The sequence below is a fragment of the Musa acuminata genome, chromosome BXJ2-11 (assembly GCF_036884655.1).
Source record: "Musa acuminata AAA Group cultivar baxijiao chromosome BXJ2-11, Cavendish_Baxijiao_AAA, whole genome shotgun sequence".
Classification (NCBI taxonomy): domain Eukaryota; kingdom Viridiplantae; phylum Streptophyta; class Magnoliopsida; order Zingiberales; family Musaceae; genus Musa; species Musa acuminata.
In genome coordinates this window covers 32,852,416-32,866,024 of record NC_088348.1, presented here as the reverse complement: position 1 = coordinate 32,866,024, position 13,609 = coordinate 32,852,416, and the positions used below count along the sequence as shown (strand labels likewise).

At 36.9% G+C, this 13,609-nt stretch overlaps 1 protein-coding gene across 1 annotated transcript; it reads left to right on the top strand.

The window, feature by feature from the left end:
• Positions 1–5,599: 5,599 nt before the first annotated feature.
• LOC135626979 (probable serine/threonine-protein kinase At1g54610) lies at positions 5,600–12,768 on the top strand. Its single transcript, XM_065132858.1, has 7 exons — positions 5,600–6,268; positions 6,359–6,643; positions 6,720–7,037; positions 7,721–7,948; positions 9,458–9,555; positions 10,116–10,236; positions 12,084–12,768. Exons 1-7 carry the CDS (start codon positions 5,885–5,887, stop codon positions 12,417–12,419), a joined length of 1,770 nt encoding a protein of 589 aa, XP_064988930.1. The 5' UTR covers positions 5,600–5,884; the 3' UTR covers positions 12,420–12,768.
• Positions 12,769–13,609: the final 841 nt, after the last annotated feature.

The following is a 13,609-nucleotide window of genomic DNA, read 5'->3' as shown; positions in this document are numbered from 1 at the left end:
GATAGGGTCTAATTCTAGAGCATCTCAGTTCCATCTTATGCATGTAGAAGGTTCTGATATATCTTTTCATGTAATTTTAGGTTGCCAGATAATATCATAAACTATAATGGATCATTAGTGATTATAGTTGTTTAAGTAATTACATTAAAATTTGCTTTTCATGGACCTGCCAAACTTTAATTGCTATCAACTCAAAAAATACTTGAGATTTGCAGTTTGCTCTAGTTACAGCTAGTTTCATTAGTGTTTAGATTTCTGTATTTATATTGGATAGTCAGTCTTCACATATTAGTTAGGAAAATAGATTGAAGACTGGTGCATGGACATTCAGCAAATAGGAAACTTTAAGTCTCTTGCTTGTGAGTACATATATGACCCAAGAATTACTGAATGTTTAATTTTTCTCCCTTAATTGCAATCTCATGTTGCTGTTTACAAACTCTACCAGGGCATCCTTTAAAATTTGAATAGCATCCAGTCTAACTAGTTGAACTTATGGAACACCAGTACAAACTGAAAATAAAAAATGGTGAAAGCCCAAACTCTGTGCATAGCAAAGTTAAAGACAATCTTTGGAGAAAATAATCAAATATATAACCTGATCTAAACTGGCATTTATTTTTTATCTGGATGGTACTTGATGTAATTTAATGAGGCATAACTTTTTATAGGACCAGCACAATTATATTACTACCTTTTGCTACTGAGTAGTGCTCTGAAGTCTGAACAACCATATGAATAGATTTAAATAGATGATGATCATGATATTGGACATATTATTGATCAATACCTCCAAACGTTTGATCAGCCTGATACTGATTGTGAATGTGATGATTAAGAAAGTAAAAGTTTCTATTAAAGTCATATGATTGTGAATGTGATCATTTAGACATGTTAAAAGTCATATATTTAGTTAAGTTTAGACTTCAGAGTACTTAAATATTTATTTATAGTTTCTATTAAAGTTTTTTTAGGTCTTCCTCAACATCTCCTCATATCACAAACATTAATCATTTCACCTCTTCTGACTATTACATTCGGAGGTCTCTTAAGCATATGCTCATATTATCTTAAACGATTTTTTCTCATCTTGTCCTCTATCGAGGTAATACTTAGTTGTTCACAAATAAAAGTATTTTTTTTTTTATCTTTCTTAGTAACTCTACATATTCATCTCAAAAAGATAAACTTTTTGTATATATTGTTTCTTAACTACTCAACACTTAGATTCTTAATGAGCAAAGATGCCAAATATTAGGTAGGAAGTCTATTGGTCGGAATTTCTCACCATTTAGCCAAAGCTTTTCTAGATTTTTCTTTTTATCATGCTTTTGGAAATTGAATTCAAAGCCTCTTGAGCTATGTTTGGGTGCACTTTGTTTCTTATCTGATGACTGCTAAGAAGCCTGGAACTTTTAAGTGACTGGGTCAAAATTCTCATTAGTAGCTAACTGGTTGCTGGTTGCTGGTTGCAGCAATCAAGTTATGTTGGCTTCATTATACAGGTAAATTTGAGAAAGTTAATTAGTGCTTTTGTGAGTTAAAAAACTGTTCATACCTAATTGTGGCTCTTCCCCAGAAGGTTTTCCTTTTAATTTGATTGTTTTCTGGTTCTCTATGCACTTTCTTTTGTTGTTATCTCCAAATGCACTTGTTTGTAAAGAAAAGAATATACTTACAAGTTACAACACTCTTGTTGGTCTATCCCATTTTTTCCTTAAAGCTAATGTGGCACATGGTAACCTTGGAATCTTTTCTTCGATCTAATTCTATTGAAATCAGCATACACAGCTGATCTGTAGCAGTAGGCCAACTTTGATTGCCTCAGCATGTCTTCCAAGTCATCATGTAATACATTTGGATTCTTGCTTTGTTTTCTTGGTGCAATCATTGCACTGATATGCAGTTTGAAAATGCTTGTTTGCGGAATGTTAAATTCCTAATGCTTGTGTGAGAAAGCTTAGATGGTTTTGTACAAAATTTGCTCCAGAGTGAAGCTCGTCTTTTCTCAGATCAACAGGGTATGATTGTCAGCTCAGGTAGTTTGTTCGGCACTGATAATTTGCTTACGTTCTGCAGGAAATCACGTGATTATGCTGTTCCTCATCTGTGTTGAAACTTTTTGATGTAAGAATATCATGTTTTACAAAGGCATAGCATTGCTAACATGAAGTTATGCAGATACAGTGATCTCAGGTACAAGTCTTTACAACAACAAAGCAGAGGAATGGAAGGGAGGAAAATGGAGTTCAGATACAAACAAACAGTTCTTGTTGGAAATGGGCAGTGAAGAAAGCCATTATTCAGCAGCGATACACTAAGATGGCATGTCATGGCGGTGAACTGTAGCAGATGGCTATAATCATGAATGCAATGACCAGAACCAAAAGGAGTGTGACGGCATCACCCCATTATGAGATGATCCCAGGCAGCAGCAACACCTCATTGTGGTGGAGGGAAGAAGGGAGAAGAGGAAGGCAGAGAAGAAAATGATGGCTTGTTGGGACCTCACTGCTGCTTGCGGTGTGCAGAATTAATGGCTCCTCATTGTCCTCTCTTTTATGAAGGAATCTTCTGTTGGTCAACTTCTATGAATTGGCTAAATGTCACTATGTCCCTCCACACAAGCAACAAATAGTCGTCTGTTAGAAGAAAAAGAGAAGACAATATATCCAAAGGTTTGACTCTCTCTCCATTTTGAGTTTTGATTGTGAAATGTTTTTCCATGCTTTAAATAAAGGAAAGTATAAGAATTTGGCATTTGGTAGTTGAAGTTTGAAAATGATTCATGTGGAACTTGTCAATCATTTTTTACTACTCAGGAGATTATTCAATCCATTGGGTCTTAGAGAATGAGGATATTGTATAAATCATTATAGTTGACCTCAGTATCTCAACTATCAATCATGGTAGTTGACCTCAGGATCTCAACCTTGGCATGAACACATCGTTAAACAAAAGGGGGATTTATCAAATTATTATTCAAGTTACTGTTTAAACCTGGTTTCTTTTATATGATTGATGTGACTTGTGATCTCTGGCATAATCAGTAATGACATCTCTTATGCTCATCGGGCAGCTAAGTATCTTTGAAGGATCTGGTCTTCATCAACTATCTTTTATGTAATGTCACAAAATGCAACTACTATCTTCTTTCTTGAGGAACAAATTAGACGTTGGGAAATCATCGCTGCTTGGCATAATATGTGAAGAGAATTTGGACGATCTTATTTACTCCCATTGTGTGTAGGATACATTTTTTAAATTAAAGTTCAACTAATATACTGATCCACAAACTTGTCATTTGGCCATTATGAACTAAATACTTCAACCTTTGTAATGGAGAAATTGTACTATACAAGTATACATGCAAGTCACTGTTTCTTTCTTCTTCTTGTTGGCTAGCTGAAAAGATTGTTATTAGGGCACTTGCATAACCTTGTCTTGATTGAAAATTTCAGCAAAGCCAGGGGACAAGAAAACAAAGCCAAGGCTGTCTGGTAGCCTGAGGAAGGAACTGAGCAAAGCTTGTGAAGTTTGGTTGCCATCCAATTTCTGCACAAGAATTTTTGAGTTGCTCATCCTCTTCCCCAGAGGACCAACAGTTCCTGATCGAAATATCTGAGCTACATGCACAAAACAGTGTTTTATTCTTCAGAAGGCAATCATCACTTGCCTGCATGATGGACATCAGGATATGGAAGCAACATCATGATACAAGAATCATGATCCAGATCATTGATTTAACAGATGGATAGAAAGAAAAATTACGTCATATGGAGAAATATCGTAAGAACTGATCTTCGAAAATGCAGAAAATTTGAACCTGAAGCTTCTTCATAACTGCAACTGAAAGGGAAGCTGCATCCTGCATGGTAAAAGTTCAACATGAGAAGTGATAAAATTATCATCAGCTCGTCGAGATATTATGGAAAAAGCAACAGGAAGGAAGTGAAAAAACAAATTATTTTGCTAAGAATTCCATGCAGATGAATCATGATTTAGTTAAATGTTCAGAATATTACTTGATGCATATTTGTTTTCTATTGATCAAGTTAAGTCGGGTAATTATCAACTGGGCTAAAAAGACCAAAGATATTTTTTTATTTTTTTTATTGCTATATTGAAATCAAATCATGCATACTAGAAGATGGTCATAGAATTCAAAATGCTTCAATTACTATGATGCCTTTGTATAGACAAATATTATTAGGATGTCTCATCTTGAGATATCCGATTTGGTTAGTGTGATGTTGTACAATTGATAGTTTGTTTAAATCTATATATGAGCATCATGTATATCATTTGATGTAATGAAAATTTTATCTTTTTCTTAAAAATGATCGACCACCCATGTATGTATGTATGTATGCGTATATGTATACATACATACATACATACATACATATATACATACATATATATATATATATGGTATATTAATAAATATAGAACATATGTTAATAATTTTTATTTTTATAGTGATAGAGAGTAGTATAGATGATGATAAAACAATATATATGTTGTGGGGATAAGAGAGTGACTTTTTTTTATCCTTATAATAAAAAAGATTTAAATACCTTTGAAATTTTTTAGAATGGATAAAGTTGAGGGTATTTGAATTTTTCAAGATTCAAATAATTTAATCAATGAATCGAATTGATAAAAAAATCAATATTCAATTTTTTCATGCCAATTGATCAATCTGATTTGATTTTCTTTTTAGGATAAGTAATAAATGTGAGATTTGATCCCAAAAATATTGTAATGATCCAACAATGCTTTTATCAACTAAACTAACCAATACATTCAATCTAATTTAAATTTTATATTTATGTAAAGGAGATTTATATTTGTAATCATAATTTACTATTTAAACCTAATTATAATATTTCTAAAATATCTCTCTATAAATGAACATAAATAAATATCTACTCCTATCTCCTCCTCCTAAGGGAACAACCGTCATCAATATTAAAGGGTTATAAAAAATAAAAAAAGGATAATATTTATAATTAAAAATTATAAAATAATAAAATATTATTATCATGATTATTATTTTAGAGATTATCAATAGTAAGCAAGTTACAAATATTATTCTAAGGTTGAAATGCATGAGTATATATGTATGTATGTATGTATGTATGGCCTGGGTGCGAGTCCTCGTTAAGTCCATCCACGGCTCATGTACAAAAAATTTAACCCCGTGCCTATGTGCCCATTTAACACTTTGAGATTCACGCTCACCAAATCACCGATTTGGTCAAACTTTCCAACTCCAAGTCCCTCACACTCTTGTGGGGCCCAACCACCACAATATAGTTGTCACCATTCCAACTCCATCTTTGACCACCTCATATATCTATCTATCTATCTATCTATCTATCAATCTATGATATATTATTTGTATGCCTTCAAATAATCTAATATTCAACCACCAAGATCTAATCTAATCTAATCTAATCATACACACCTTTGCCTTTCACCTTTCTTCCCACTCCATGTTCTCTCTCTAGCTTTCGACACTACATTAATCCTTAGCTTCCCCATTCTCCTCTCCTTTGTCTCTTGTTGTCATTGCTCGGAGCGAAAGACCTTACCGCCCGGTACCTCGATAACCCGCCCCCTTTGGCTCTCCTCTCTCCTGTCGTTATTACCCTCCGCGAAACACCTTACCGCCAGCTATCTCGTCACCGCCTCCAGCCGTCCTTTTATTTTTACCGCTTGCTGCTCTTCTCCAACCCCGTAATTGTCTGATAGCCTCGGAGAAGACGACAGCGAACCCTAAATCCGCTGTCCCTTGCCGGACCGGAGGTCCGCACGCCGCCGATCACGCCTCCGAGCTCCAACCCACCCTTCACTCAAGGTTGCGATGAGCTGAGCCATGGGTTGCGTCTTAGCCAAACAGGCCTCCGCTCGTCCCAGCCCCGCCTCCGTTGACCTCTCTCGCCGCCGGGAGAAGGAGCGGCCCTCCGGACCCGCCCACGTCGCCTCAGGCCGCAAGTCCCAGGCCTCCATACCTACGGTCGAGACCGTCGCTGATGCGCCCGACGCTGCCGTCCGGGTTGAGGACACGGAACGGCCGCCCGTGGAGAGGCAGCCACGTCGGCGCCGGCCGAGGCCAGACCCGAGGCTGAGCAACCTCCCCGGCCATGTCCATGGCGAGCAGGTGGCTGCCGGGTGGCCCGCCTGGCTCTCCCGCGCCGCCGGGGAGGCCATCAAGGGTTGGACGCCCCGCCGAGCTGATACGTTCGAGAAGATCGATAAGGCAAGATTCGTCTTTGTGCTTGGAGCATCTCTTTTTTCCTTCATCTTTTGTTGGTTCTGGTACTAAAGATGGGTTCTTGTTCTGATTTAGATTGGGCAAGGGACGTATAGTAATGTTTACAAGGCTAAGGACATTTTGACTGGCAAAATCGTTGCGTTAAAGAAGGTCAGGTTTGATACGATGGAGCCGGAGAGTGTGAAATTTATGGCAAGGGAGATCAATATATTGCGGCACTTGGATCACCCCAATGTCGTGAAGCTAGAGGGTTTGGTGACATCCAGGATGTCTTGTAGCTTGTATTTAGTCTTCGAGTACATGGAGCATGATCTTGCTGGTCTTGCAGCTGGCTCTACGATAGAGTTTACACAGCCCCAGGTTAGATTCTTACTAGTTTCAACATTCAGATGTTGCCTCTCTTCAGAATCCTTACTGAATCTTTTGTTTTGATCAGGTGAAGTGTTACATGCATCAACTGTTGTCGGGATTGGAGCACTGTCATAACAATTGTGTGCTGCACCGTGATATTAAGGGTTCAAATCTCCTACTTGACAACAAGGGGTTGCTCAAGATTGCAGACTTTGGCTTGGCTACTTTCTTTGATCCTAACTGCAAGCATCCAATGACTAGCCGGGTGGTCACTCTTTGGTATCGACCACCGGAACTGCTATTAGGGGCCACTGACTACAGTGTGGGCGTAGACCTATGGAGTGCTGGCTGTATATTAGCAGAACTGTTAGCTAAAAAGCCTATTATGCCTGGCAGGACCGAGGTAGGTTTTGGAACTTCTGAATTGTTGCTTTATGGTGTTCGTTATATTGGTGGTGCTTCCTAGATACTTTCAGCAAGGGTCTTCGGTGTTCTTTTGGTGGTATAAGCTTATCTTGAGTATCAGCATTCCTGGATGGAACATATCCATATCAGAAGTGGCCTCTCATTAGTTGCAAAGTTTTTGGACCGAGAAAGTATATCTCTGGTACTGACTTTGTAGTGGCCCCCTTTTACCAGTAAGGTATATGCAGTACATCCTGAAAAATGTATAGGTATTTTGTTGAAGCAATAGTGTCCTTTAACACAATTCGGTGGATTGTGTACTGGTAAGTGATCGACCTGATATGATACTCGAATCCATTATGCAACAATCGGTAGAATAAGAAACTAAAATAAGGTATACAATTATTTTTTATATTAATATTAAATTTGGTGATGACAAATCGCAAGGAATATGTATGGAAGATCTGTGCACCTTGTTACATATGAGTTCCCATTCTGCCATAAATGCATTGGAGGAACTGCAGTATAATTTTTAGCTGCAAGGTAGTGTGACTGAATATGTACACATGGATACTAATAGGAAGTTACAGATATTGTTTATGCTTTATATTCCATAATTTAATTAAAATCGATACTGTGGCCTTATTTATTTCACATAATGAATATTCTTTTGATTATTAGGTTGAACAACTACACAAAATTTTCAAATTATGTGGCTCTCCTTCGGAGGAATACTGGAAGAAGTCAAAGTTACCACATGCTACAATTTTTAAACCCCAGCAGCCTTACAAGCGTTGCCTCCGAGAAACATTTAAAGATTTTTCACCATCATCCTTGGCATTAATCGAAACTCTTCTTGCAATTGAACCGACTGATCGCCAAACTGCCACAGCAGCTTTAAATAGTGAGGTAAAATTTATTTTTCAAACCAATTTTCTTATTAAATGAGTTTTATAATATGATTCTGTTATGTTTTCAACTTAGAGATGGCATGACTTTTAAACATATATTGAGGATATTGCATGGATCTTAATTTCAGGAACTAGGCCTTTATGATTATGGTTTTATGCCACTTAAAGTTGTGCAGACGACTGATTTTTTATATTGTTATCCAGAGTGTTATTTGCCTGTTTTTCTTTGCTTACTGGCCAAACATTGTCTCAATTCTGTTATATGGAACCTTTGCATTAACTGTGTGACATGCATCTCAGTTGATCTTGATTGATTGCATTCTTTCAATTCATATTTTTGTTATCTTTTGCATCAGGATGATGACTTGCACCTACATAAAGTCATAATTTCAGCTTTTTGGTGTTAATCCCTTGTATATATCATTATTGGTTAATTCACAGTTGAAAGTATGTACAACAAGGCTTTAGGTTAATATGTTTTTCAGTTGGTCAGTTCTATCCTTCTCAGATATTCATCTTAATTTCGTATAGCATGTTAACAAAGGACAAGGTGCAAACAAAAGAGGTTTACCTTATATTCACCATATTCTTGGTTCAAATAATTTTAGGTTAAGTTGATATGACAAATGTCAATAGAGAGTATTCTGATAGTTTTTGGGCTTTGGTCTAATGTGATGATCTGAAATGATCTGTTATTATATCTCTTATATAAAGAACCTAATAGATAAATTCATGGACATAGACATATTGGTTCTGTTATGTAACCTATATCCAAGAAAATTTCCCTTTATTTAACGAAGACCCCCTTGAAGAGTGCTAGAGTTTGACAAGCCCATTTACATATTTCACCAGTCCCTCATATCTGCTGTCTTGCTTGCAGCAAATGATAGGTTTTACCCTTTGTTTTCGACCCCATAGACATGAATGTTATTACCATCAAGATCCCGTGCATTGGTTTTCGCCTACTGGCACCATAATGAGCTATCAGACCTCTCATCAGATAGTATCCATGATTGAAGTGTACAAAGTCTACTTACTAATTACTACCAATTAGTTCTCCTGATATGTCCTACAACCTTATGGGATGTTACTTACATGCTGCAGAAGACTTTTTTTTGTCACAATTCAATGTTTGTTCTTCAACTTCTCAGCAAGTTGCGGCTGTATATGTTTTTTTTTTTTTAAATAGGAGGAACAAACATCATAACTGAAAGTTGCAATGGGTAAAAGTTATTCACCATCTTGGTTTATGGTTCCATGTTGGGATTAAGATGTGAAGATCTCCGAAATTCAAATAAGTTCATTAGTCCCATGTATTTTTGTTGTAGATGTTCTAATTTTTAACAATCCTTATTAATCTGTTCTAAAAAAAATCTTGCTAAGCTACTTTGTTGACATGAACATTGTATCTTTTACTAATTTCTTCTAAAAAAAATCTCACTAAGCTATTTTCTTGACATGAACATGGCATCTAGGTTGCTAACTTAATCTTTTGTTTGTTCTGCAGTTTTTTAATACTGCACCATTCGCATGTGATCCTTCAAGCCTTCCAAAATACCCTCCAAGCAAGGAGATGGATGCTAAACTGAGGGATGAAGCTAGAAGGTATATGATTAATACCCTATTGGTTTATGTTATGTGCATAAGAGTCACTATTTTAGCAATTTGGTGCAACCCATCTTTGTTACTCTTTTTTTTTCTTTTAGGTAGGTTTTTTTTCCTGTTGGTGTGTGTGTTTTGAGAGGTGAGGTGGAGTTTCGTTGATGCATTGTCATTCTGAACAATAATATGTTATTATGACCTTTACATAGTCTCAGTGTTCTGTGGCTGATTGTGATGCTTGGTTCATGAAACATGTGCGTGGAGCATCACATTGAACTCAAATTTTGCAGTACTAAAATAATGTTCAGCTGATCATTTATGTTGTTTTTGTTTTCCTTAACTGCCAAGTGCATGAATACTGTAGTTCTTTAAGTAGAAGCTTTTTATTTACTCGTGCATTGTTTTACATTATTGGATTTTTTTTAATATAATGGTACTGTTGGGGTGCATGTTCAACATGTATATGTTTGAAACTGGAAATACTCATGGATTGCATTCAACTATAAAGCATTTCCAATGATTTCTGGCACATTTCTCTTATGTAATCAAATCCGCTAATGTAGGTTGAGGACCGCTGGTGGTAAGGCCAATGTCAATGAATCAAAGAAGATGCGCTCACGTGATCGAGCTTCTAGAGCAGTTCCTGCACCCGAGGCTAATGCTGAACTCCAAGTAAACATTGATGTATGTCAAGCTTTTATGATTGCTACTTATTACTATTCATTTATTTTTTCCATCGACTCCATCTGAACTGTTAGCATTATATGTGTCAATATTAGCTTTAATCAGGGATTGTCATTTCATGTACTGGTATTTAGGCTCATGTGGACTGGTTCATGCATATTGGCATGGTGTTGCATGGGCCTTGTGCTGACTGATGCAAGCCAATCTAATAGTATGGGTACACTCTTGGTGCCAAAAAACCCGTGCTGCCACCAAAGCAACCCTTGGTGTTGCCAGTATGATAATCCTTGGCTTAGATTTCCTGACATTGGTCTTGCTTCGTTATTGGGATCAGATTCAGTTTAGACGTGGAAAAAGCATTTGCATAACTGAAATGTGACCATTAATGGCTGTTATGATTCACTTGCATGTAAATAATCTGTGTCCCCTTTGGATAAACCAGTCTTACCCTGCCACCTAAGCAGGAAGTTGCCATGGGCTATGCAATTGTCTTTATTGTTTGGCAGTTCAGGTGACCACAACATCAAATCAGTTTTTTAGAAATTTACAACGGAATCTACTGAAGAATTATTATAATTTGTGTTTTACTATTAATTGATCTCCAATATACTAATACTTGTTGGGTGGTACAATACTAGCACATTACATAGTGGGCCCACATAAACAGACCTCTATGCAATTTTCTATGATAAGGTTTCAAATTTCAGCATGACACCTGTGCAAGAAGGCCTTAAAAATAAATAATAAATAAATCTATACTTGCCTGAGGTGAGAATGACACGAAGAATGGAAATCATACTTGGAGAAATTGAGGTATTATTGGGTATGTATCCAAGAGAAACTATGTCGACAAAAAGTGGTTGGTCTATAACAGGCACAGATCCTGAGTTTTTAAATTACTCAACCTGGTTCTTTTTAGTTATGGCTGGAAATGCACAAAAATGGTCACCTTATACAACTTATTTAGGCCCAATTTTGATTGGAGTTTATTCAATTATATTGACACAAGAGTTGTATCATTCCAACTTGTCAGCAGAAAGCTGTGTCCCACACTACTGTAGCCCTTGCACACAACATGCTCAAACAACTTTAGAATGAAAAACATGTTGGTATAAGCGATAGATTAGTTATCTAATAGGCAAATTATTGATGTTGCAGCAATCCATGGGCCCTCTGTGTGGGCTGATGTACCAGTTATATTATTAGGCTACAGTTAAACCATGTATACTTGGTTAGGATATTGTGTACATTATATTTGACCAACATTGAGAGCTGTTTCTTAACGAGTAACCCATGGGAATCAATAAATAGCATGCTTACCATAAAAAAATTTGGTTTTAGTTGCATGACTGTCTGATAGGCTCTATGCCTTCACTCATTCACCTCTATACGTGACTGGGACCTTAAAAAGAACTGAAGAATTTTCTTTGTTCTATTCATCAAATGGAAACACCATATCTATTGGGAAAACTTGCAAGGAAAAGGTGACAGTCTAATTGTGTATGTTGAGCTTTGTTGGTCATAGTTGCCAGATCACTGCTTGAGGTTTTTAGATATTACGAGGAAGCTTGTTAGAAGTTCTGTCATTCCCACTGCTTGTCACCTTTGTTAGCTCTAATAATAGCTAATTTCTACTGTAACTGTTAAATACAAGCCCAAAACATACTGCTCCTGAACTGCCTTTCTCGCTTTGTTTAATTATACGGTAGTACATCAGTGGTATCCTGGATGATCATTTTCCAAGTGGCTCTATTTATACCCTGTATGTTCTCTAGCTGCAATGTTGTACAATGGCTGTATATCTTATTGTGCATGATTAATATTAATTGTTTCTTTGTTTCTAGCAGAGAAGGCGTCTTATTACACATGCAAATGCAAAGAGCAAGAGTGAAAAGTTTCCTCCACCACATCAAGATGGTGCAGTTGGACACCAATTAGATTCTTCACTTCGTATTGATCCTTCATTCGGTCACTCAGATGCTTCATTCAGCACAGTGTTTCCATACCAGAAGGGGCCTTTGACTGCTTGGTCTGGACCATTGATCGATCCTGCTGCTGTAGGCCACCTAAAGCGAAAGAAGCAGGTTCCAGTAAAGGCACAAAATCCTGCTCAATCAGAACAGCTAGCTGGTGCTCATGCCACCAAGGAAACTCAGAAAGACAAGGGCAGCACTCGATTTTGATAGATTGCCTGCCAATTAGCATGCCCTGGATTTGTAGCACAAGGTGCAATTATACTGATCCTGAAGGGACAGGAATGCCCACTTGATGTATGAAGACAAAAAAGAATGCACCCTCATCCTCTTTCATTTTTTAATCATACTATTTTTTTTTCTTGGTTAGCCTGATATATAGGGCTGGCGAAGAAGCTTCTTTTTACCATGTATATTTTATTTCTTTTTCTCTTTTTAATCATGTTGACAAGCTAGATACTGGCCTAGGTTATTTGAGTTTACCACTTATTATGTATTTTAAACATGCGAATATAATATTCCGGCTTTGTCTTCTGGGTTCATGCCGGTCCCATTGCCATTTGAGAGCTCTGTAATCAATAATCTAGTAAAGACTTACCAATGTTTATTTTTGTAATGGAAAAAGCTGTAATCTAATTTGTGGCAAGAGTTTGTTCACTCTGTACAGGTATCGGCTTCTCATTGCATAATTCAGGTTCTCAGTCTTATAACCGACTTCTTTTACTTTCATACTGATCATGAGATTTCTGAGGCATAATGCTTCTTGAGTTTTTGACAGGTAAAATAGTATATTTGTGGCGTTCAGGCAGGAAGAAGTCATCTTCATCGATGCAGCATCATTTGCCCTTCTTGCTTGATTTCCGAGACTCCCAGGGTTTGCAAGGCAAGGTCCAAGTTGAGCAGGTATCAATCTGCCATCTAGTATGATGCTTTTGTTTCATATGTCGAACTTTCCCAGTTATGCTTTCCTCCAATACTTTCATATGGTCTTTAACATTCTCTCCTAAGTTGGTAAGAATTGCATGGTGTTCCAAGTAGATGATGGCTTTGCTGTTTTCTTGGGTCATTCAATCAAGTGACTCCACTGCTTCTGCCATTGTCATAATTCATTGGGTTATTCTTGGTGGGTCATTTTACTACTTGGCATTCATAAATGGCGGAGCCCTGGTTACCCCAGGTGATGCCATCATCTGTTGTAGGGCCTGCAAATTGAAGTGTAATATTGAAAGTAGATAAAAACTTAGGTTGACTTATACGAGTATGTATTATCGATAGTGTAATATTGTTAACTTAGGCTTAAACATTTTAAACTATGGTTAGGCTTAAAAAAATTAATATATTAATTATCCAATCAATCATTATCATGACAATTGCTATTAACGTATAAGCCACTACTAGGT